Source organism: Dermacentor andersoni, chromosome 2 (assembly GCF_023375885.2).
Source record: "Dermacentor andersoni chromosome 2, qqDerAnde1_hic_scaffold, whole genome shotgun sequence".
NCBI lineage: Eukaryota > Metazoa > Arthropoda > Arachnida > Ixodida > Ixodidae > Dermacentor > Dermacentor andersoni.
The window spans coordinates 94,613,852-94,638,497 of record NC_092815.1 but is presented as its reverse complement, the minus strand read 5'-3'; the positions used below and the strand labels follow the sequence as shown (position 1 = coordinate 94,638,497).

Genomic DNA, 24,646 nt, shown 5'->3' with positions numbered 1-24,646 from the left:
ACATTTTTGAATATCCATATTCAATTGAATATAAATATTAAAAATATACTATTCAGACACACCTATTTATCAGTCTAAACTGATTTAGTGTTTCTTTTTGGTGTCCCTATACGGGTGCACAAGAGACAATTACAATGCTTCTGTTTCACTGCAGGCACATGTGGCCAACACCGAGACATCACATTTTGTACTCGGGAAGAACCACGTGCGATTGCAGTACTTTGAGCTTTCAGGGGATTTCGTCATAGGCATAACACAGTTGATAGTCGTAAAGTGCGTGCTTCACTCACAATCAAACTCAAATACTGTGATCCATGGGTGCTGTGCATAAGCACAAGCATTGTAGCTATCCCCCGAGCATATTGCAAACAGCCAGGCATAATGATTATGTGGTATGTATACAGTATGAGCTGCAACACATCGCCCATGATTAGGAGCCCCAAGACTGCACAGCAGCACCGACGTACAAAAAAAATTCGAGAACAAACATGGTTTCAAGTACTGGTGTTTGTTAAATCAATTTTTCGTATGCCAGCGCGCCATCATGCAGTTTAGCCCCTTTGAGCATGGGCGCGGCATTGCAGCTTACGTGTAACGCACAACTGCACCAACGAAGACAAGGACACAATGTAGGTTTTTGAGCAATAGATTCTGAAACTTGTTCAGCAGAAATCGACATGTATTGTACATGTATATATGAGCGAAATACTTGTATGCAGTTTTCATATTTTACACATATATTTATGAGGGCTGCTTATTCTGAATAAAGGATTTGTCACAATTAAGTGCCTGTCGCCAGTGTTGGTTCTCTCATTCTTGTCTCATACCAGCCTACCGGGTGCCTACCAACTTGCTCAAATGTCTACAAGACTGCATGAAAACTAGCGGCCACTGCAAACGAACATTAAAACTGCAACAGTGCGAATTATCCTAAAGCTTCACTCACACTTCATAAGCATTCAACTATAATGTACAGTGAACCTTTGTTGTAATGAAATAATTTTATGCAAATGTTTGGAGATTCTGAATCCAGCACAGGAATTTCAGACCAGATTACCATTTGAAGTGGAGCGACGTCGGACTCCACTTAGCTTGGAGTGGAAATTGTACGGTACAACTTCTCGATGCAGCATGCCCTTTGCTTTTCTTCGTGTCAACTTGGAGAGGCAAAGGGCACTCCAAAGACCACTCAGCCACATGGGAGCAGCTTCACCGGTTTGCAGCTACATCATGCGACTGATCATAACAGACAAATTAGACAGGTGCCCATGGCTGTTGGCAGAATCTCACCACTACATCAAATTGCCACTAATGAGCGCAGCTGTTTCAATCTACATTTCTATGAGCATCCAGACTGTTTGAATGCACTTCTCGCATTACTATGGCTCTTTCAGTGCCTCTCTAGTCTCAACTATAGACACCACCTATAACAACCCTGTTTCATGCCTTGCCGATTTAAAAATGAGGGTTTACTGTATATAGTGTGTCTAGTCTGTGGACTTGCAACCCTTGCACTTGTTCACTACTGACTCTACACATACAATCAGTTTGGAAGTTTGTGGTCAATTATAGACCAGTAAAAATAATCTGCAGGCTGTTTATTACAAACAGTAGAATACCTTATATAGGCAATATATAGGCCCACCCCTCATGTAAAACCCAAAATGGGGTATTTGAAGTACCAATAAATAAATAACATGTGTCCACAAGGAGGCACAGATGTCTACAGGAAGTCTCATGCTCGGCTATAAGTTGGTTTTCACAGGGATCAATCATCACTATCACCAAAATGTTGTTGGGAGCCTTCAACCTTATGAAGTGATGCACCGGAATGACAGAGCAGAGGATGTGCTCGATTATCTATAAAAATGAAGCAAAGGTGCATGCAAAGTTGACAGGGCCAAAATTCTGTATTTCTTAGCAATTCTCTCATTCCCGTAAGTTTTCCCATTGCTTCCCAATGATGGAATGAAGCAGCCTCTCACTAGGCACCATCAGACATATTGGTTATAAAATGGAGGTTGTAAAGTGCCGTCGAGAAAGTGTTTTACCAGAATAATTTTTCAAATTCATTTGCTATTGGAGGACATGGGACAAATTGAAATGTAGAGTCGCCGTGCTGTCAGGAGGCCAACTTCACTGCCAACGCCAATACTCTTCCTTTTGCCTCGAGTAGCATCTGAAAGCGACATTCCTTCCTTGCCTTCTTCCATACTGGAGCTGAGGGACTGTGTCATGTTAACACCATGATCCCGTCTTCAGTTTTTAGAGTGCAGCTCTTAGATGGCCGTTCCTGTGCCGAGCATCGGTGTAACTGAGTGAACGGGCACAACAGCGAAGGATGAAAGAGCGAAAGCCAAGCGGGATATGAAAGATGCGAGCCGCGAACGGCAGACTGACGAGAGCGGCCCCTTCAGTGACATGCGCGTGGGAAACTGCTGTCATGCGGAACCGCCCGACCACTCAATGTGTAATCATATCTGGCAACAGCCCGACTGCTCAGTTCATACTGTCGTCTGCTTGCGTCGGCTCTCGCTTGTTTGGTTTGCTCGGTTTGGCCTGTTCGCACTTGTTTCGGTTGTCATGGTTTGAGATTGCTTTTTACAATGCAGTTTCTAAACCAAGACATCCTGATGGAAAAGTTTTTGGAGACAGAGTGCCATATCCAATTCTGTACGACAAGACGGACCCTGAATACAAGGATGTGGAGGCGACAAGTTCCTCATTCTGCTTGACTTTTGAAAGCGGCAACGCCGCAACAGACGAAAGCACACCAATGTGATTATGATTAGTGGCGCAACGATGTCGTCATCTTGATAAGACACGACTCGCATTCAGAACGAAGGACGAAGAACGTAAACACAGCTCCGACCTGTCAGCACACAAAGGAAAAAGCACGCTACATCTTGCACCTACAGAGAGGAGGCGAGATTTCTATGCTGCGACGCAACTGCCGCTGCTGCATTTTGATGCCAGCGGCATGCCGTGCGAGTTTTTTCAACAGCAGCGACTGCTCCAAGATAGTGCCAGAGTAGCACGTGTCATCTGTTCACCGATGAAGCCATCGATAAGGCATGCGGCAAGCGTGTCAAAACAAAGCACTGCAGGAGAGGATATCCATCTGCAGCGGCTTCTCTGAATCGTGCCCGTGCATCACCAGCACGCTGCCTCTCACATTCTCCTGTTTAGCGAGGAAGTTGCACCACAATTTGCTCATTTGCAACGTGCCGCACAAGACTTGTTGTCCATGCCAGCCAATATATCACGAAATGAAAACACATATAGAGCTGTGCTCAAATTTCGCATTAGAGAGTATCGTAATCATCGGTGAATTAATTTTTATTCACTTCATTATTTTGCTGTGGTGCGCGTTCCTCTGCATTGGACGATTTACCGAAGTAATATTCCATAATTGACGATGTTGCAGAAAGTGCATTGACATGGAGGCATATATGTGCCCTTGATACTCCAGCATGCAGCAGAGGCTCCCTTGAGAGGAAGGGCGCACAGGCTTTCATTAAAAAGTTGATGTTTTCATGCCATGCAGCAGTTTGATACTTTGACGACGTGATGATCAATGCGCGATCTATGCATGGCACTTTTCCTTTTGCAATAGCTGATTATGGTAAGGGGCCCTTTAGAGAATACACTCAGCCAATCTACTGATGTCTTATTCTAACAAATATAAAAGAAGATCTTGCACTTAGCAGTGTTTATATTTCTTGCACGAATTTCACAAGCTTGAATTTTTTGTTTTGCATCATTTGAGAAAACACTTCATGTCGGTGTTTGCCTGGTTTGACCACACTTGATCGGCAAGTGGCGTTGAAACTAATCCACATCTCTGCTGAAGTTCTGTTTCGGCTGACGGCGGGGTACACATTAATGGTGGCCTCATTTTTCCTCGATTAATCGGGAAAGAAGAGATGCAAGGTGCTTTCATGAACAACATGTACCAAAGAATAATGTAACCTTGTCATGAAATTATTGTGAGAATGACGCAATGGTATGTACAAAATGGTCTTTTAAGAATGCTAGGACAAGAATGCGTGTCACTTTATAGCACATTAAATAGGGTGGTTGGGAGTGTTATACTGTCACATCGTAGCGACAGTGAAAAACCAGTTGGCGCCAAAAATGCAACTTGGATGGCTTGTTGTACCAAGTGACAAATCAATATAACACTGGCAATCGGGTGAAAAGTGGTTCCCGTAAAATGCCAAAGCATTGCATTTGCATGTGTGATAACACAGAGTCCAGGCATTTTATGAAACGTTTTTATTCAAATGTACCTTCACATAATAACAAAGATAATTGCACTTCTTTTAGAGAACTATATAACGTAGAGAAATGGGCACTGGTGGATAGTATGCATATGTACAGTAAAAAAAACTGTTTATGTCATGTGTAGTGTATGCTATGTTCTACGAAACACTTATCAAAGTGTAATTTAAAATAAAGAGAATGCGAAGAAGAGAATGCCTTGCCTTGATTAGCATGAACTAGAAAGCAGCCACGTGTTGTGAACATGTCAACGGAAGAAAGGCTTTGCCTTTCATAACAGCAAAGTGAAAAATCACCGAGGGTGCTGCCGAACAGCAGCCAACTGCTAATATCCTATATATGTATATATATTTTTCTTTATAGACAGAAAAGAAATATCTATATGACTGTTTGGGCCAGTGACTTGGTACCAGCGAGCCTCACGGTCCAATTAACAAATTGCTAAAAGGTAACAGAAGAAATAACTAATAAAATACAGTGAAGCACGCGAGGGCAACACGGGGGCCACAGATGAAAGGGTTGCTACATAGACTGAACAGAACTTGTTCTTTACCCTGGCTGTGGCCAAGTCTTCCTTGCGCTTCACAGACAGGAATGAAATGCGTTAATGGTGCATATTTGAAAAACCTTAATATGCAAGAGCAGGTTTCGGCAGTTGCATAGCCAGATGGGGGGCAATGAATAAGAAGGTGGTCGGTTTCGGCGCTATCACACTAAGCACGGTGCTTTAGCAGGGTAGGGGCTCTCATACACTAATAAAGTTATTTCCTTATGTGCTATTGAGGACTTGCCAACAAAGAGGAGGTGGTAATGCCATCATCTGCTGGCTTTTGCTGTGGAAGCTTCCATAAATGTTCTGACAGCTTGTCGGCTACCTTTCCACAATCAGCTGTTTGTCACTTTTTGCAAACAAAGCCCTGCTAGCAAGAGGCAGGCAACAGTTGCGGTTCATGATGGGGAATAAGACTGGGATGGCTGTATCAGCGACCACAAAGAGAAGGTGGTGAGATGCTGGCAGAAGAGAGGAAAAGCCGGCCAACGGCCATCCTTGAGCCATCCTGCAGCTGTTTTGCGCCGGCTGTTCACTTCCTTTGCCGTATGTCCTGGCCTTCCTTCTGATCTGACAGGTTTTTGCTGCAAACGAGAGGAAGCCACGCATAAACACAGCGTAAAATTATGCCTGCGAATTTCATGTGCAGCAACATGTCGATTTGTGGAAAGTAACAGCGACATCCTCGACGCATCGGCTTCATTTGTCACTGTACACATGGCACTGCACGCAGTTCATACAAAACAAAAGTTGCAGCATAAAGCACAAAAGTTAATGCGATATGCCACATGTAACCTAGTTCCTAGCAGACAATTCATTTATCTCCCTTCATGTACATTATGTTTTTTTACATTTCAGCCAAGCTCAAGCTTGCTAGGTTATGCGCTCATGTTATATGACAACAGTCCTACAGCATTGCAGATTTTGTAGCCAGATCACTGTGAGGACCACACAAGCCGGCAAGAACTCGGCACACTGAGTGTCCTGCAGATTCAGCCACAACAATTACCTTGTAAATTTGAAAGCAATATACATAACAACCACAAGTTTCACAGAGAATTTTGATCCTTTTTCAACAGATGCAACACAGCTCACTGTTTACTGTAAAATATTGTTGATACGATTTCTTTACCTACCATTTCCCGGCGCCAACGTGCATGATTGAGAACACGAAAAATTACCCAACAGAGTATGTTCCCGGAAAACACAATCTTTCGGCACCAGCGTTCAGTACATTGGCCAACTGCAATTGTATGATATATGTTTGCCGGCCGCTAGATCCCATGCAAATAAGAAAACGTGCGAGGCACGTGCGGGAAGAGAAGAGTATAGCTGCCTGCTGCATCAGCTTCCCCGCAATGCTTGCCCGCCCGTCTAACATGAAAACGCTGGCGTGCACTCAGTTCCTAATTCCGGTACCAGAAAATCTCCTCCCGCATTCACAGCTATGGCTGCCAACCCTACTGCGATAAGCATCTTCACTTATCTGTATTGCAGTGCATGGGATGTAGCGCTGTTGGAAGTGTACTGCTTTTAGTAGGCGATAACCCCAATGCAATACCGTTCCCTGCTGCAGGCGGCGCAATGCGAACGTGACATTTTGCTCCAGTGGCATCACCTATCACCTTGATTTCATTTCGGTTTCCCATCGCCGCTTTGAAATACTATGCATTACAAAAACAACAAGACGTGTCTCGGCCCGACGCAGCCCCACCAGCTGGACGCACTTTGGCGTCTCGTGCCACAACATTTTGTGCAACGCTTTGCATTATGTAGATGTCAACTACAGTTGCGTCTGTCAAATTTTGTTACTTCAAATCATATGCTTTCCCAGTTAGCACGTCTTTTCTAGCGTTTTTTTTTCATATACGTATGAACGAGGTTCTACTGTATACAATTATGTTCCAATTTATCACTGCCTCTAAGCAAGATGTAAACATTGCAAGCTGTGGCGCAAGACTCAAGAAATACAAAGGGCCAGTCAAAAGACTCCTCAAATGCTACCAAAAACGGTGTTGGCATTGAGGTGTTGAATTTTCTTCCAGCTCCAGCATATTTTACTACAAACCTTGTTATTGTTCTTGGGTGTATACGCATGCGTGGTGGAGATTTGTGGAATGTATTCACAATAAACTTCAGTTGTTAGTCCAGCGTTGTCTTGTGCGTTTCTACTTACTTACTTATTCCGTACTTGCTGGAAACCGTTATGTTTTCACCACGCACCAACTGGCCCAGCAAACTACTGTACTATTCTTCCAGCTCATTCTTTCCATTTGCATCATTGGTTCAGCAACTTAGCACACTGCCCAAAAGCACACACTTTAGAGCCAGAGGCGCCAACAGTTTCATTTTGTCAAAACACAGCACGCATTGCATGCTATGAATGCATTTCTTTTTGCTTTCATTTTCACTGCAAGCCTAGCATCAGTAATGGGATGCATTGGCACATCATTTTTTCTTCGAATCTTTTAAGCATGAGTGTACAGCTAGTGCGATGGTTTAAGTATGAATCTGTTTTAATGGTGCAATGACAATCAAAGTACATTAAGAACGGAGCTCTTTGGGACACAATAATATTGTCAAAAGTTGCCAACAAAACACTTGGTGGGACATATGCGTCAATAGACAGCATGCAAATGGTGTCGCAGTATTAACACAAATATATACAAAACAATACAAAAGCAGGATAAATAAAAAAAATAAGATGAACACAAATTTAAGCTGCTCCTTTATTTTGGCTTAAACTGACTCTCCAGCATTGCATTTTGCTGGGGGCACACTATGTTTTCAACTTTTTTAATGTTTTTTTGTGCATAAGTATGTGCCTGCACCAACACAACACATAAGGTTCTTGAAGCCAGATGGACACTAGACTTGAATCTCACCAGTGAACTTGTAATAGTTAATGCAGTAAGATGTACGACACAAGCAGCGATCAAGCCATGCAGAGATCGAAGAACACGTGGGAAAGCTTACTTTTCAGGATTCTGGTCAGTGTCAGACTCCTCGAAGTCGGGCTTGACACGCTTCTTCTCGTAGATAAAGATGATGGCGCATAGCACAGCCACCTCAACACAGATGCCAAGGAAGGGCCACAGAGCAGCCAACTTGTCTGCATAACAATGGAGAGAGTGGCAAGTATATAGATGTACACGTAATGCTGCTGCAATACAAGTACAACTGATAACAGATATATCGAACTCAAAAGGGACCGCAAGATAGTTTAATATATCGATAATTTGAAATAAAAGATATACCTATCTGAAGCTCATCTGAGCTCTCTGCATATCACGGACAGTTTCCCGAGATTGTGAAAAGTGGGAACTTAATGATTTACTTCTCCAAGGCCGTGTTGTATGAACAAAAGTAGACTTAATTTTTTTGCTCATGGACGTTGCAAGTAGCTCGTGCTGCGACACAGTTTTTGATGTGCAGATCGCAACGCTAACCCTAAAAGCCCACGTTGTACAGATGCGAGACTTCGATGCGCCTTGTGCGCATTGAAGTGCATGTTGCACATTTTAATTCAAGATAAGTTAGAAACGGATGCACTGTGGAAGCAAACTAGCCTGTATGGATATTTGTCATGCCGCCATCAACGCACTTGTACAGCGAATTGCATGTGAATGTGCCTGGCCATGTGTCCATTACAATACCAACAATATGGCGCTTAAACAGCCGATCGCCACACGTGGGCAGCGACACAGGCAGACCTGGGAGTTGCACAGCAGTGAGCCTTGCACGCAGCTGCCCTTAAAGGGGGTCATTCTGTGAAGTGCGCATATGGCGTGAGGTGGTTAATCTTGCTAATTTTTTTCCTCCGTGGCATGTACTGCTCTTCAGATTTGTGCCAAGGGCATGGTGGAAGGCCTTCACCAACAACTGAAGGCCGCCCTGGCTACCCGCCACAATTGCACCAGCTGGGTTGACGTCTTGCCCCTTGTGTTCCTGGGTTTATGGGCCGCATTTGTTTGACTGTATTTGCCAAAACAGTGCCGTTTAAATTTTGTCAACATCAAATATTTTCGACTATGCGAGAAGCGATCGAGTCTCCTAATCAAGACATGCACTTGCAGGAGCATGGTGCGGCATGCATTCGTTAATCGTATGTGGCTGTGAATCGGGAGTTTGACGTACGCATTGTACATCGCTATACTTTTGAATGGGATTTTCAAAAGAATTTTACAACTGTTCAATATAGACAGTAATTTGATATACTCGAGTTCAATATATCTGAGATCGACTGTAGCACAAACAAATAATAAACTGTGCACAACTCTAGCTGAGCGCTGCGATATACATAATTAGCCCAAACCAGCATGCTCCTTAGAAAAAAGAAAAATTATTTTCTTTAGTTCAGACTTATGAAACCAGAATGAAGTGCGCCTTTCCTCTAAGTTTACTTGCATTCATGCTGGGCCAACAACGTACAATCATTTGCTAAACATGGACTAGACGTGAGGGTTAACATTGGAAGCAGATCCACATGTTTCCCAAAGGAGACGGTCAAATTCTTGGTCCCACAGCGCGTCATCATCCAGCGAAATTCCACATTTGGCAAACGACCGCACCATGACATCTTGTGGAACAGCAGCCCACGCCAAATGCACCCAACCACACATAGCCGTCAAGGAGGCTCTTTTGACAGGTCCGGTTGGCGTAAGTTCGCGGTTTTCTGCCGCCAGCCACTCGTACTCACGGTGGAGCAGGTTCTTAACCCTTTGAGGGCCAATGATGTAAATATATGGCAGCGCGAACAAGTGCAAAGTGGTCGATGCCGTATATTTACGGCACTGCCTGTACGTTTAAAATGCACGCCAAGTTCCCGACTTTTTCTTTTCTGGCATGGGCTGCCACTATGTGGGAATACGGTAAATTTTTTTCTCGCGCCTCCCTTTCTTGGTTTTCTTTGCACAGCTTGTTTTAGAGCTAGTTTCATACAGCACGCCTATATACTACCGCACGTGCATTGACGTGCGTGGGCGGGCGGGCGGTGGTTTGGGTTTTGCTCTGCGGGCGGTCTCGGCTTCTTGTGCTTGCTAAACTGAAGGCTATCTCGTTACTAATCGCTCAAACGGTGACTGCCTGTTTCTCGCTTGTTTAGTGCTCACAGGGATGCGCATAGGAACGATGCTGCCGTGCATGCATTTCCTTTTCTTCTTTTTTTCTTTTTTGAGACTCGCAATAACTAATTGCCTCTGGTTGGCGATAAGATGAAGATTAGCGGAAGTTTGTCGCACGTTTTGCTTTTTTGACAGGCACACGACCACAGTTTTCTTGAGTGTGCTCACCTACGCAGTTCAGTTATGCTATAAACGTAAATATTGCTGTAAGAGCAGGAACATTTGACACTTGCAAAATATTCTCGTGTGCGCATTTTCTAATAACTTGTGTGTCATTATTAATGTTATTTAATAACTCGTGTGCCTTGTGTGTATAACAATGCATGAAAATTTTAATTCTTATGTTTATTTCATTTTTTTATTGTTGTTATTCATGGTTAAACAGTACATATATACAAATGCAAAATATTTCTTTCTCACTTTACGGTCATCCTAGAAAAATTACGACAAATTTTTTTCGAAATAGGTCCCTCAGAAGAATTGGAACTTGCAATAAAAAAAATTGGCCCTGGGCAGTCAAGGTGAAAAAAATCAACCCTCAAAGGGCTAAAAGGCAAAGATCCGGGCTTGTTTCATGACCATGTAGCACTTCACTGGCAGAGAATGATCACGCATTTCAGCGATGTACGCCACAAGCTTGGCCTACAGCTCCAGAAAACGTCCAGACTTCGGCCTGTGGGAAATTCACTAGACGTCACAGGTGAAAATTTTGCTTCGCTGCAATCGCCACTCTCTCACCACCCGTTCAGAAACATTGAACTTGCGGCTCACTGCGCAGTGATCTGTTTCTTAGGCGTAAAGGATGGCAGCCCTCTTGAACGCTGCTGTGAACGAGCGCTGAACGTTTAGTGGGCCTGGGGCACTCATGACGACTGAGGAAGCAACGAAGTAGCACGTAGCCGGCAGTCAAGTCGAACACGTCAAACTATGAGCTACAGGGAAAGAGAAACACATGAACGGTGTCTGCTCTTCTATGAACTAGCGATCCTCCCCCCAAGCGCCGCCGTCTGAGGGTGCCACCGCGAATGGAACAGCGGCACTTCCATCAACTATCAACACCCCCCCATGAGTATTATGTGCACTGTAAAACTCTCAGAAATGTTGAAAAACCCTTCCGAAAAGCAAACAAATGCGCAGGATAGCAAAAAGCTACGGGTAGGGCCATAGAACAAACATAAAATTGTAACTATGTTGTAGCTCCCCTGATATCTCGTTGGTCTCGCTTTTTCTGGCGGTGCCATGTTTTGGTTTTGATTGTAAGTCAACACCCCCCCCCCCCCCCTCACTTCAGATTTTCAAATTTAAAAAGATAGGTCGACTTACAGTCGTGTAAATACAGTATGTTATCTAGACCCAGTAGAAAAGGTAGGGTGTGCATTTCTCTAACTGAGGACCATATAGGAAGGGATAAAAATATAAATTAATAATTTTCAGAAATAAAGATTTCAGATCTTCAGTCCCAGTTGTTATTGAACAACCCCGTAATAAACATTATATTGTGATACTTATATAGTATAGCCCTAGCTCATTTCATCCAAGCGTTGGGAAACTACTGTAATGCATATGGGAGTTTGACAGGAGACTCGAAGATTGGTCATTAAGTGCCATTGTACAAGACAAACAAGGAAATACATGCTCACCCTTGACACGAACCAAAACTGTCATGGTTTCATTGCTGATACCATTGCTGGCAACACAAGTGTACTGGGCCCTGTCATCAAAGTTGAGGTCCTGAATTACAAGCTTGGCATCGGACACATTGTTGATCGGCTCCAGAGTGACGCGTGGGTCCGAGATGTTCAGAGGTTCGTCATCTGTAGCAAAAATGTCCACATGCCGTGCAGTGAGTAAAGAGGGTGTAAAAGAAAACCAGATTTGCATATCAGTACATGTCTATTCTTACGAAGTCATTTGTACTGCATTACTGTTCTCATTTTGATCTCCACACGATTACGTCGAATCTCGCACAATCACAAGTGGGGTTTGGTAAAAGCAATGTGTTCCAGATAACATAAAACCACAGTTGCCACTCTACCTTCCTGTGTAGAGTGTTCTTGTAGACTCAATGATAGTGATTATCCATGAGTGGAGAATCCTGCAAATTGTATAATGAACCTTTCAAAGCCTATTTACAGAAAAAAATATACGCAGTGCTATACTGCACTGTAGTATACTGGAGCGCCCGCACATTCTTGCTCCCCACACGATTACACAGGATTGGTTAAAACAGCTATATTTGCTGCATATGAATGACTCCAAGAACAAACAGAAGGCACACATCTTTTTTTAAAGATGAGTAATGAAATAACATTTTTAACTTTTAATATTTTTTAGGTTGAATAAAGGTACAAGCCCCCTAAACTTTACAAAACATGCTGGCAAGCACCAGAGTGCCCTAAATAATGAACTACGATACTTGTCTGTACAAATCAGTTTAGATTTCAGTACAAAGGAGGTGGATGTGCTATGACAATACACTCGCTTGTTCCGTTCCTGTGATCGCTGCAGCTGCCACATTCAAGCACAGCCTAAAGAAACATGTGCAGCACTTTATTTCAGAGCGTAGCTCTTAGGCGCCCATTCCTTTGGCGAGCGTCGGCATCGTCCATCAGCGTCCTCGTAACCGAGTACAGCGAAGGATGAAAGCGCGAACATGGATAAAAGACTGACAGTGAAGAGAATGCGAGGAGGAAAGCAGAGGAGGAAGGTGCAGCGGAACCATGAGACAGAAAGCGGAGGAAAAGCGTAGTGCCACGCAAGATGAGTTTTGTAGCAATGATGGTTATGACATGGTGCCAGAGTACTGCATGCTGTTTGTTCACCGATGATGCCACCGATATCATATATGGAAACAAAGCGCTGCATGAGTGGAGGCCTGTCTGCTGCGGTTGCTGTGAATCGCGCCTATGTCTCAACCATGCGCTGCCTCTCACTATCTCCCAATTAATCAGGCAATTGTGCCACACTTCGCTCCGTTTGCAATGTGCCGCACGAGACAGATTGTCCGCACCAGCCAATATATCGCGAAATGGAAACACGCATACAGCTGCACTAAAATTTCACATTAGGGAGTATCGTAATTGTTGGTGACCTTTTTATGAGCAACACCATCACAACTGGCCTTATTGCTACATGACAAGAGCAAATTCTGCTCTGTGTTACGACATCACAACAACGTCAATGACGCCCGGTTTGGCATGGCGAGACGACCTTGGCATCAAATTAAAATATATTTGACATTGTTTCTCCTTGAATGTTCTTTATCTGGAGTGACCAAAAAAGATCTCTGGTCTTATATCGAGAGCCTGTAGAGTGCAGCATAGGAGTGCAAAAATTCTGTACTAACCCTTGAACCAGGTGACAACAGGTATTGGTACACCAAATGCCTTGCAAGACAGGGTGAGTGGGTCTCCTTCCACTTGGTTCTTGGAGCTTTCTGCGTACTCAATGGACACGTTGGCTGCAACAAGGAGGCAATAATCTCAAAAATGTCTCCCTACTGCACAATGTGTTGAACATTGATTTGATCGTAAACTGTTGGTTTCAGCCTTACAGATTGCTTATAGGCTCTTCAATGCCGAAACATGAATGAAAAAGAATTAGGGAACGACACACATGACAAGTACTGAGCTTCTTTCATCCTGTTTGGTTGCTGCATCTGGCATAGATTTTCACTAGCTATCCCAGTCTGCTGCTTATGAGCACCCACTCAGATTAATGGGCCCATATAGAAAAATCTGCCAGGCATTCGAAAACATGCTTGTTCACTATGCAGTACACTGAAGAGCAATATAGCAACTTAGAAGAACTTCAGCACAGCTAGTGATGTACTGCAATGCAGAGAGGCATTGTTTTGGATCACTCACTACAGGGAGCAAACTGAGAAAAAAGCAAAAACTGCAACTAAATAATCTTTGCCTTCATGCATGCCTTCACTTTGTATGACATGCAGACAAGGCGTCACCACAACCTCTATTTTATAGAAAACACTGAGTAAAGGCTATACAAAACCAGTGTTTCGAAATGACTGTCCTACCAATCAAAACAAATACTGCCACAATAATATTATGCTTGTGGCATATAACAACAATATATATAAAAGCTGTAATGTATATCTTACACAAAATAGAGTAAAGTAAGTAAACTGATGATAATTTTACATAACAGAAGAAAAAAGTTTGTTGTCAATCATGGCTTGGTGCACCTATCAGTACTGCTTACAAGTGCATAGTACTAGCGTGTTAGCCTGCTCACTAGGATATGCTGTGAAAGTTTTGTAGGAATTATAGATGTATAAGAAGCTGTGGTAATTGCTTGAGGCTGTGTACAGCTACCAATTTAACCTTATATATGCATGTGACCAACAAAGGCAGAAAACAAGTGCTAATAAGGACTGCTTCCCCCGCTTGCTGGACTGTCTGCTATATGGGGCTGATACCAGGATGGGCATACCAGCATGGGCAGGCTTCCTTTTCACCAAAATACTTCTGTATCACCAGTACACATGGCAAAGCATATTGACCAATGGCGAGAGAATGAAAGAGAGGGAGCAATTATGTAAACCTCCCCCACCACCTTGTAAATGGCGTGGTGCTTACTCTGAACAACAATTGTGGCATTCTCATCAGTGCCAACAACAACGCATGTGTAGTTTCCAGTGTCTGGGTATCCTGGATCATTGACCTCCAGGGTGTTGGAATCGCTGTTGATGCTGTACTTCTTATCTTCACTCGAAAGCCTGGCACCATCCTTGTACCTGTGACAATACATAATGCCTGCTGTTAAATTATGAAACATGCAAAAGGGTAAATAAACTATCAGGAATTCAGATATCTCAGCTAGTGGGACTACAAGGGAGACATAGCCAAAAGAAGCCACACTGGTGGGATGTATGTCTTATGACGTTGCATTATGGTACAACACATTTTAGGTATTCTTTTGTTGTATGGCTCTTCTCACCCAATGAAAAAGAGCCATAAAGTATTCATAAATATATAATGGTGGTTACGCCACATATTGTTTATTGCAACAGTAGCTCTACATGCTTTGGTTCAACACAGTGTTGCAAGATGTTGCGACCAGCAGTGCCGTTACTGGTTATGTCTCCAGTATTCCATACACAGCAACACATGCCTATATGCCATTAAATTTTTTTAATAACTATGCAGTGTCTGCTAAAATGAGCAATACGAACCAGTAAGCAGACACAAAGGCAATGTGCAAATGTATGCAGCAGCTAAACACAGGTGTAGGCAAAACAGTGAGCCTTGATTGAACCCTTGTGCATATAACAGACCAAACTGACACTGTAGTGTTATCAAAGATATATGTGAGAATGCTAATACCAATATAATTTGGGGCATGCAAAGGGAAGCCAGGGCAAGGCCAAATTTGACATGTGCACTCTCTCACTAAAGTGAAGTGCCTTAGCCAACAATAAAATTCCCAATTAGAAGTTCACTATTGGACAGAATGTTAGACTTGACTACAAAGTTGTGCTTAAGGCTAATTTCAAATGGTCCCAGCACAAGGGCAAAGTTGCTAAGCACGGGCAAAGCATGTTGCTAATAAAAACTAAAATACTAGAGGTCAATCAGATATGCAGCATTTTTATAGAGAATTTAGTGGGCTTATTTGTTTTCAACTACATGCCTGTGATGATTTTTTTTTTTCTTTTCCTTGAGCGAGATGTAATGAATCATGGATCCCAACGGCTCAACCAGACACTGAATCGTGCAGTAGCATTCACTGCTTTCTTATATTTAAAGAAGGTGATACAATATACTACTGTCCACCTGACCTGACCACCATGCACTGAACACAATTACTCTGTCACTTTGTACTTACAAGTGCATCCTAGTTTTCAAACTATGGCAAAGGTAACTTGAACAAACTAAGCATGCTAAAGACATGTATTGATAGAGGAGATAACTTGGGAGACTAGGTATGCTGTCAGTCAGCTCAGTTTGGTAATCACAATGGAAAGCAGTCAATGGTAACTTAATTTAAGTTGTAATGTAACAGCCTTGCTTCTGTCCACAGGAATTAGTACATCATTAGATGGTTTAGATATAGCAGAGATGTACCAGTGTAGACACACTTTGGAATAACGAAAGACGTAGATATGACGTATAACAGCGATGACAACTGTGACACTTGTGTTTATTCAGAACTGTGCATAGCTTCCATTACATCTACAGATTGCATACCACTTATCTGTTGGCTTAAATGTGCCAGAAAGTGACATAATCACCAGAAATTTTTTCCTGTGCATTTTCTTTGCTGAAGATAATAGTCATGCAACACAAAAGCACTTTCAGTACCTTAGGTTAATCACAGAAAAGTCTCAAGATGTAGCCACCAGTACTGCTGCTATTGCATACATTCTCCAGTATTTGCACTACAGTCAAACCTCATGATAATGAAGTCATATCCAACACAAATATATTTCGATTATATCTTATATGTATTATAAGTGTTCACATTTCGGGTTCTAAAAAAATAATCCCAATCGGGTCTATGCAAGAGAGACTTGCTGGCTGTAAGCCAGTCAAGCTAAGCCGCTGAGCAAAATGGACATGCATATCCTAAATGTGCAGTTTGAGTTTCTCTTACTGAGCGCGACACTTTGCTACCGTAATATATGTTTTGAGGTGCAAGCAAAGAAATATTTGCTTTGACGTAATCAAAGTTGTCCCGAATCTTGCATTTTTGGTTTTGTTAGAACAGTAGAGTAAACATTGAAATAAAACATGGCCAATCAAATATTAGGTTTACTTTGTCATGTATGATAATTTGTCACAATATTCTTGTTATATTAAGGTTCGACTGCATATGCTGCTAGTTTGTCTATTTTTGAATATGCTGGCCTTAGCCCGCATAAGGGGCAAAGTACCTTCCTACAAGATTGAAGGCTTATCACAAGAGCCTGCTATGCACAGCTACTCAATACTTAGTGCTCAATAGTACTCAATACTCACTTAGCAATACTTAGTAAAGCCTTACCAAAGGATTTCCTTGCTGGGGTCATCGGTGTAGTTGCACTGTAAAGCTAGGGTATGCGATTTTGTGTCGAGAATTATGCCTTTCCCTGGAATTTCCTCATTGGTTTGGATAGCATTCACTGTGGGAAAGAATAGAGAAAACAAGGTTAAAAAAAACGGCCTTTTCTGGAGAAAGGCAACATAATGTGGGCTCCTGCTGGCACAGACAGTGCCTACTAGCTACAAGAGTGTAACTGCCCAGAAGCCTGCAAGATACTACAGAGTTCTTGTGTTGATTTGTGTCGGCCATTAGGACTAATAAGGTTGCCATTTTTGGTGACGCCATGAAATATTTCACCTTTGCACTGGAAGACCAGTTCATTCTTTCTGTCTCAAAATGCAACAAGAAATTTTTTTTTTAATTTATTAGGTCAGCAAGAGTCTTCAAAACTAAATGAGGAGTAGGCTGGTTTTGATACTGGGTTCACAGTAAAACTTTATAGACACGAAAAAGTAAGAAAAGCAAAAATGAACCATTAGTGTTGCTCCCAAATTATCAAACAAGTATTGAAAGTGGCTGCACCTGGCAGGCTGTCAACATATAATAAAGTACTGAAGTGGTTGTTCTCGTAGATAATGCAGTGCTGCTGAAGGGGTAACGACAACAACAAACGAAACAAAATATAACCAACACGACAAAAACAGAAACTAAAATTAAAAATATATATACAGACGAAGCAATAAACCAGCAAAACGAAGTGTGGCCTGGTGAGCACGAAGCATGCCGACAACCAAGGCTTGGCCAACCCAACAAACAGGGAAGTATATAAACAACTACGGGCAGGCTCTCAGTGCGGTATGCCGAGTGCAGGCTGGAAGGGGCGGGCCCTATATGCCACTTTTTCGCCCGAGGTGCACGCTGAAAAAAGGCAATGGGATGCAGGTTAACAAAACCCGACCCACTGAGCCAGCCAAAAAGTGAGGGGTAGGGGCCATGAGATAACGAAACAAGGTCCCAGCATCCCTAGCTATACCCCCCCCCAACTCCCCCCCCCCCCCCCCCCGCTCCATCCAGTCGTTGTGGTGCGCCAGTAAAAGACAGCTCAGCGCAGCCCCCCTCATGCACATTTCCTCAATAGGGGAAGGCGGCCAGGCAAGTGGCCCCAGGCAAGCAACACAGGAGGCAGCAAATGAAGGAAAAGAAAAGAAGGAAAAGAAAATAAAGAAGCCTGCAGCTTGCTCTGAGCCATGCAACATCACCAGAGGCACGAAGCCCCTGGAACAACTGCAGGAGAGGTGGGAGCTGTGCGGGAGAGGGGCAGAGTCACAGCCGTTCAAGCAGGACTAGGAGTCATCCAGTTGGACTGTCACTCTGCAGGCAGCTTGTCGTGCACTTTTGTCTGCCAGCTAACAAACTTCGTTGGCAGCGAGAACATTCCTGACGCAGCCACACCATGCCCCTAAGTGCTTCAATTTGACCCTTTTTTAAAGTAACTTTTTATTGTTTCACCATAGCAGTGAGATCTGCGCAGACGCCATCACCCATAAAGAGAAAATTACAGGTTGTGAACAGAAATGAAATTAGGAGGTGGGAGAGAGAGAGAGAGAGAAAGGATTTGGGAGGCACTGGACACAGTAACGTGCGTGAGGTGAATGGAGAAGGCACTCATGCCCACATTGTCCAAGATGGGAAGGAGGGGAAATGTTGAGGTGAGCACATTGTCACATGGGGACCAGCAGGTTGTAGGATGGACAGCATGCCGAGGAAATGGACTGAGGGGGCGCACTTTCCCACATTACCCATCAGGACTCTGTCACAGGGCCGTCACAGCTCTTCCTACAATACCTCTCAGTATTCAAAGTAAAGAAAAAGTAGCTAATCTTAAATGCAAGTATGCAAGCAATAGGCAAATTCATTGCACATGATGGTCCTCCTATGCTTCAGCTGCTGTACAAATAGTAACTAACCCTGCTGTCAGAGTCAAGAAACCAAGAGTAAAACCAAGTAAAAGAAAAAGAAAAGGTGCAGTGCCTCATTGATCTCGTAGTCAGAGCCCATACACTGCACTAAACCTTGAAGATTTAAGTGAATGCTCTCACCAATGAATGTCAGTAAAAGATAACCAAGCAGTGACTGACTTAATTTGTTATATAGACTACATGTAAACAAATCTCATTCAATGCATTTGGTTATCCTAATGTCTACCAATGAGCTATGCTCATGTGACTAGATATATTCAGAGTGAGCTAGCTCTGAAACAAAAGCAATGGCTCCCTATACTTAATGACCAAGTCGCTTCCTGGCAAATGCCTTGCTAAGCACTGTGACAGCCCCCGTAACAGTCCATGGGGGCCTTACCAGCGACCACAACGATTCGATGGGCATGGGGGCTGAAGCTGCTGCACTTGTAGTGTCCCGCGTGGGAAAGGTGGGCCCTTTCAACTGAGAGACGCATGAAGATGTGGCCAACAGAGCCATTGTTGGAAGAGTAGTCCTGTTGCAGGTGGTAGCCCTGGCTCTGAGCTACAGGTACGCCGTCCTTGAGCCACAGTGGCACATGAGTCATTGGCACCTTGCATGTGATGGCAAACTTGCCTCGCTCACGAACTACCGTCGTGGCCATGGGAGGCTCAGCGGCACCGTTGGATTGTGACGCTTCGCTAGCTCCTGAGGAGAGGAGGGAAGCAAGAGTGTGCTACCCTTTGCAGGTATCCTTGATGCATATTCCACATATTCTGGCAGAAATGGGCCTTGCTCACTTCTAGCTTGCAGCACTGTATAAAACTAAAGTGAAATGAATTCAGTGTGTGTGCATTTTATGGTACTTTTGGCCTAAAATTGACAGAACACTGCTAGATTGGCACTTTCTCAGCAGCTTACAACACAACGGCAGGGTTTAACATAGCAGTATTCACACACACTTCAATGTAATGCCACAGAAGAGGGTTCTGAACAAATCTAGACCAGTTGTCACTATTAAAGTGTACTGTCATTCACTTAAGGAACACACCAAGTGTCCAATCAGCTGCTTGCAGAACAACGATGAAAGATCAGGAGTTGAATGTATTGTGACAATGGTACTAATAATTAATGGCGCTTCTGAAAAATGCTCTAAAGTATGGAATTAGCTTGACTACAGGCTATTGCAATAAAGAAATGGAATGGCTAGAAGCAGCTAAATATGCTACCAAGGGAAGCCTTTTTACAATGTTCAAAGAACAAGAGGTAAACTTCAGAGATTATTTTACATTACAAAAGTGGTTGTATATTATATAATGAGGAACTGCCAGAAAAGATTGAAGTGACTGTCCGGCATCTACAACAGCTCCTGGTAGCATGTGTCGAAGTGCAAGGTGCTGGCACTATCTAGACCTAGCCAGTTCAAGCACCTTCAGAGGTTTATCAGTCATCTGGGCAACAAACATTCCATGCCTTTAGATAATTCATAACCACGGCCTCCAAAGAAGACATTTGTACTGGGCTGGAGCATATATGCATATATCATGCAAGGTGCATATACGGAGGCTATACTGATGTCTGACACATACTACTTCAACATGTAGAGCAGTATCTAATGAAAATGTGCTTATGTATAAGTTGTGCGTGCAATAACAAAATTAACACCTGCAATTATCCAGAATATGTACTCTTACAACACATTTCTGAAATAGGTAATGTCAATAACATCGTGGCCAAGACGTAGTCTTGGCTCCTGCACTTGCTTCTGTGCCTGCTGCAGGTAAAAGCATGGCATTAGAAATTGGTTTTTGTTATTAAATTTATTAATTAAATTCTTAGGTTTTTCTGTGCTAAAACTACGATTTTATTTACGAGGCATGCTATAGTGAGGGACTTGGGATTAATTTTAACCACATGAGGTTCTTTAATGTGGACGCAATGCATGGCACCATGGTCATTTTTGCATTTCACCCCATCGATATGTGGCCACGGCGGCCGGGAATGAATCCCGTGCCCTCAGGCGCAATGCCATATCCACTACTTCACCATAGTGGGTGCTTTTGCTACTCTGAGGCAGTGGTGTTCCATACCTGGCAAAACAGTTCCCATTTCTGTGCATAAAAATTCCCTATGTGAGACAATTTTCTCTGCATCACACTAAAAAAATATATATATATATATATCTCTGTAAATTTCCCTGCGCATACAAACACATAGGTTAAGTGTGCAAATATATATATATATATATATATATATATATATATATATATATATATACATACATATAAAGGTGTCTTGGCAACTGTCTGTGAAGTAATGTTCAATACATTACTCAGTTTATTCAAAGTCGTGGTCGGACAGCTATTGAGAACACAATTTCCAATTTCGGTTCCCGACATACTTCTGCGTAGGCAGAGCTCCAGCATCAACTAGCGATGGTGGCTTGCAGCTTTTTACCGATTCTGAGTAGGCAATCTTATCAAATACTGACCCCACAAACTGCAGTTCGTTTTTTGTACCCAGCAGCACACTTGTTTTTCTATAACAAAGGCTATTAGAACTTGAAGCTGACCGACTCAGTTTTGCCTCTGCACTGAAAAGCATGCGCTGTTAACAGGTTGTCAAAGTGATGGCTTGCTCAAGGCATAATTCTAATATTTGCACCATCAATCTTAAAAGTAACTGCACTATCGAAAGGTTCCCTTTATTCCTTTCGTCCAAAATTGTGAGCGAAAATTTTCCGAAAAAGGGAGAACTCCCTGCACGAAACACCACTACTCTCAGGAAGCTGTTGCAGAGAGCTGGGTTTGGACACCACCTATAGGAACTAACATACTTGATATTTCCTAAAATGATGATATAAAATAAAAAAAAAAATGTTTTTTATACTTTTGTCAGACAACTGGCTATAAAGCACTGCAACTTGTGGTCACAAAAGGTTACAGCTATATTAATCAACAAAAAACACAGTGCACATGGAAGGAAATGTGAACCATCTTAAAAGTAATATCCCACAAGGTTAACAATGGAAGAGCTGAAGGCACCATCAGTCATTTACCCTCAGAGAATTTATGATTAAGCCAATCTGCGCACAACTACCATCGCGCTCTAGCGTGTGCTTCTGCTACTGCAGCTAGATGCAGCGTTTTTTTTTTTTTTTTTTTTTTTTATCATTACGACCTTACTTTCGAGAGCTTTCGCACTGCACACGTCCTTTCACGAGCTGCACAGCCGCGGCAGTTTATTTTTCTTTCTTTTTTCCCTGTTATTTCCGGAGCGGCTGCAATTTTAACAGCGACGCCGATTCGGATCCAATCCATAATGGTTCGCATACCAGCCTGCAAGCTTCGATCGTTGAACTGGGTCTGTGCGGTTTCGCAAGTTATCATCCGACTGGCGTATGAGGTGTTGTCGTTCCTGTTGGTGTCAGGGCCTCTACTTCTTTGCCTTTTCCATCTTTACGACAATGCGTTTACCCCATCTAGCGAGGTCACTGATGATAAGGACAAGTGTACACGTTATCTGCACAAGGTGCTCTCGCTAAAAGCGCCGACGAGTTCTCTCCATTTTTACGTGGTGCAGTCAGCCATTTTCGCCGCCTTTTCGTCAGCTAACTAGGTTAGAATCACGAGTTTATAAAGCTTACAGAACGGTGTATCAATACTGCAGGAAACAAACAACGTGAACGCCAAATTTAGGTTATTGTCGCCTGGTCAGCTGGCTTTGCCACAGGCGTTCAACGCCATGCGCGATTGAAAACTTTAGGCACTAATAAGTACGATAGAGGAAAAATAAAATAATGAAGTCGCGTCATCGCAGATCAGTTTATGCCGCCAGCGTTATTAGTTTCTCTCCCTCACTAGCGGACCGTTTATATCGCAGTCATGCCTCGTTCGTCCTTCAGACCTTGGCGCATTCATACCGAGGCCTTTTTGCGTATCGCCAGAACCCCAAGGCTCACTCACTCACTCCATACAGCCAATCGACTAAACATTGCGGGTGATTTTCCTGGCGAAAGCTTCTGTTCCAAGGCTCATATAGCGATCGGCTTGCGCAATAACTCGTTTTAGCATATAAAAGCAACCCATGCAAAGAACCGAATAGTAACGGTAAGGGAAACTACATGTTACGTCTTTAGTTATTGTTATTACTTTTTTTTTTCTTTAGGCACGGCGATATTGCGCCGTTTGACGACTCTCATGACACAAACAATATATTTAAAAGAAAAAAAAAGAAAGCATCGCAACTTCAGACTCATTGCGCTGGCCACCACAAGTGATTGCGGGCTACAGTGAGCAAGAGCGTCGCGAAGACTACCGTCATACCTGTGCGAGTGACGAAAAGGACGAAAGCAACCGCTATCATGTGGGGTCCCATGTCGGCTCCGGTGGACGAGCCTTGTGGCTGGCGGCGAGGCGCTTGTTATTTGCTTCGACGTCACGACGACCGCCAAACCGGACCCAAACGGCTGTGTTTCAGTCACTCGCAGGGCGGTCCGTACAGACCGGACTCAGTCAGCTGTTTCCGTCCGACTATTGCCGCAGAGAAACTCGTTGCCGCACTACCCGTACAGCTGCCTCCCTCCTGATACTGGTGGCGCCGCGTCGCGAGCCGAGAGAGCACTTGTCTATCCATTATAGACGCTTGTACGGACGGAAGAGAGGCCAAGTGCATTGGCTTACAAGTAGTTCTAAAGTTCGCCGCTGCACAAAAGTCTAGCAAATTTAGCAGAAAATTAGGCGCTGCTTGTCAACCATATACATTCGTCGCGTCAGCGTTTTTGTGGTAAGTAGCGCTATTATTACGCAGTAAACAGTTGTCCTGTCGGGAACTTTAAATACTAACAAAAATGTGGCTAAAGTGACGCGCTTGAACAATACTTATGAATTTTGCGTTCGTCAGATTGGAGAGGAGTAGTCGGTTGGTAAGCAACGATCGTGTATCCGCGAGGCCGACGGACCCCTTGGGCCAAGGCGGCGGCGGGGCCTGCGCGGCGACATGAACGTACTGGCTGCCAGCCAGCTGCGAGCGAAGGGTGGCGGACGGCATGAACTAGCGTCAACGGCTGCGGTTTGTTCCTGAGTCACGGCGATTGGCACGTGCGCTCTTGGGGAGCACCCTGCAACAGAGAGATTGCGCTTTTCGCAGTCAGGCGCTTTACGGGGATTAGGGAGTTCTAGAAATAGTGTACCCAAGCGGCTTTGCGTACGCGAAAACTGCTTTCTAGTCATGTACGCACTTTGCATGCTTTTGTAAGCCTAGTGGTTTGCGTCTCGTAACTATAAAGACAAATTCGCTTTGCCGAACCTTAATTTTATGACTCCTCCGCTGTGAAGGAATATAATTACACGCATGACGACGTTTGGCTGAGGGAGATGGAGATTTACTAGTCTACGCAGAAAGCCTCTGGGTGTAAATTGTTGTTTCTTTAAAGACTCGATGTAATCTGTTGTTGCACGTACTTGGATACTTGCACGTACTTGGACGAACTTTGATACACTTTGCTGCCTGTCAAGCGAATACGCCACTTTGAGATAGGTATAAATGAAGGCTAGAATGTGTTAACAATTGTTCAAAAAAGCAACAAAGTGAAGAAACGTGCTTGTAGGCATATGCATCTCATTGAAGAATCCGGTGTAATATATCAAAAGAATATATATGAACAAATTTTGTTTCTTCATCGGGAATGATTTTTCGTCGGGCGAGTCTGCGCGCACGCATCACCAAAGAGCTGGCTTCATCTGTG

At 43.5% G+C, this 24,646-nt stretch overlaps 1 protein-coding gene across 1 annotated transcript; it reads right to left on the bottom strand.

The window, feature by feature from the left end:
- Positions 1-4,257: 4,257 nt before the first annotated feature.
- On the bottom strand, positions 4,258-23,499 carry LOC126541622 (neuroplastin-like). The gene is made up of 8 exons (XM_055076783.2): positions 23,226-23,499; positions 19,300-19,608; positions 16,963-17,080; positions 14,556-14,713; positions 13,304-13,417; positions 11,598-11,771; positions 7,811-7,946; positions 4,258-5,418 (listed from the first exon to the last, which is right to left on the bottom strand). Exons 1-8 carry the CDS (start codon positions 23,275-23,277, stop codon positions 5,367-5,369), a joined length of 1,113 nt encoding a protein of 370 aa, XP_054932758.1. The 5' UTR covers positions 23,278-23,499; the 3' UTR covers positions 4,258-5,366.
- Between the last annotated feature and the right edge of the window lie 1,147 nt (positions 23,500-24,646).

Bases quoted from the DNA above. Each gene is read 5' to 3' on its own strand.
- LOC126541622 (XM_055076783.2), bottom strand. From the start codon at position 23,277: ATGGGACCCCACATGATAGCGGTTGCTTTCGTCCTTTTCGTCACTCGC. The intron at 17,081-19,299 runs GTAAGGCCCCCA...TCTTTCCCACAG, and splicing joins TCGAATCGTTGTGGTCGCTG to TGAATGCTATCCAAACCAAT. The intron at 13,418-14,555 runs GTAAGCACCACG...TCCTTGTTGCAG, and splicing joins TGCCACAATTGTTGTTCAGA to CCAACGTGTCCATTGAGTAC.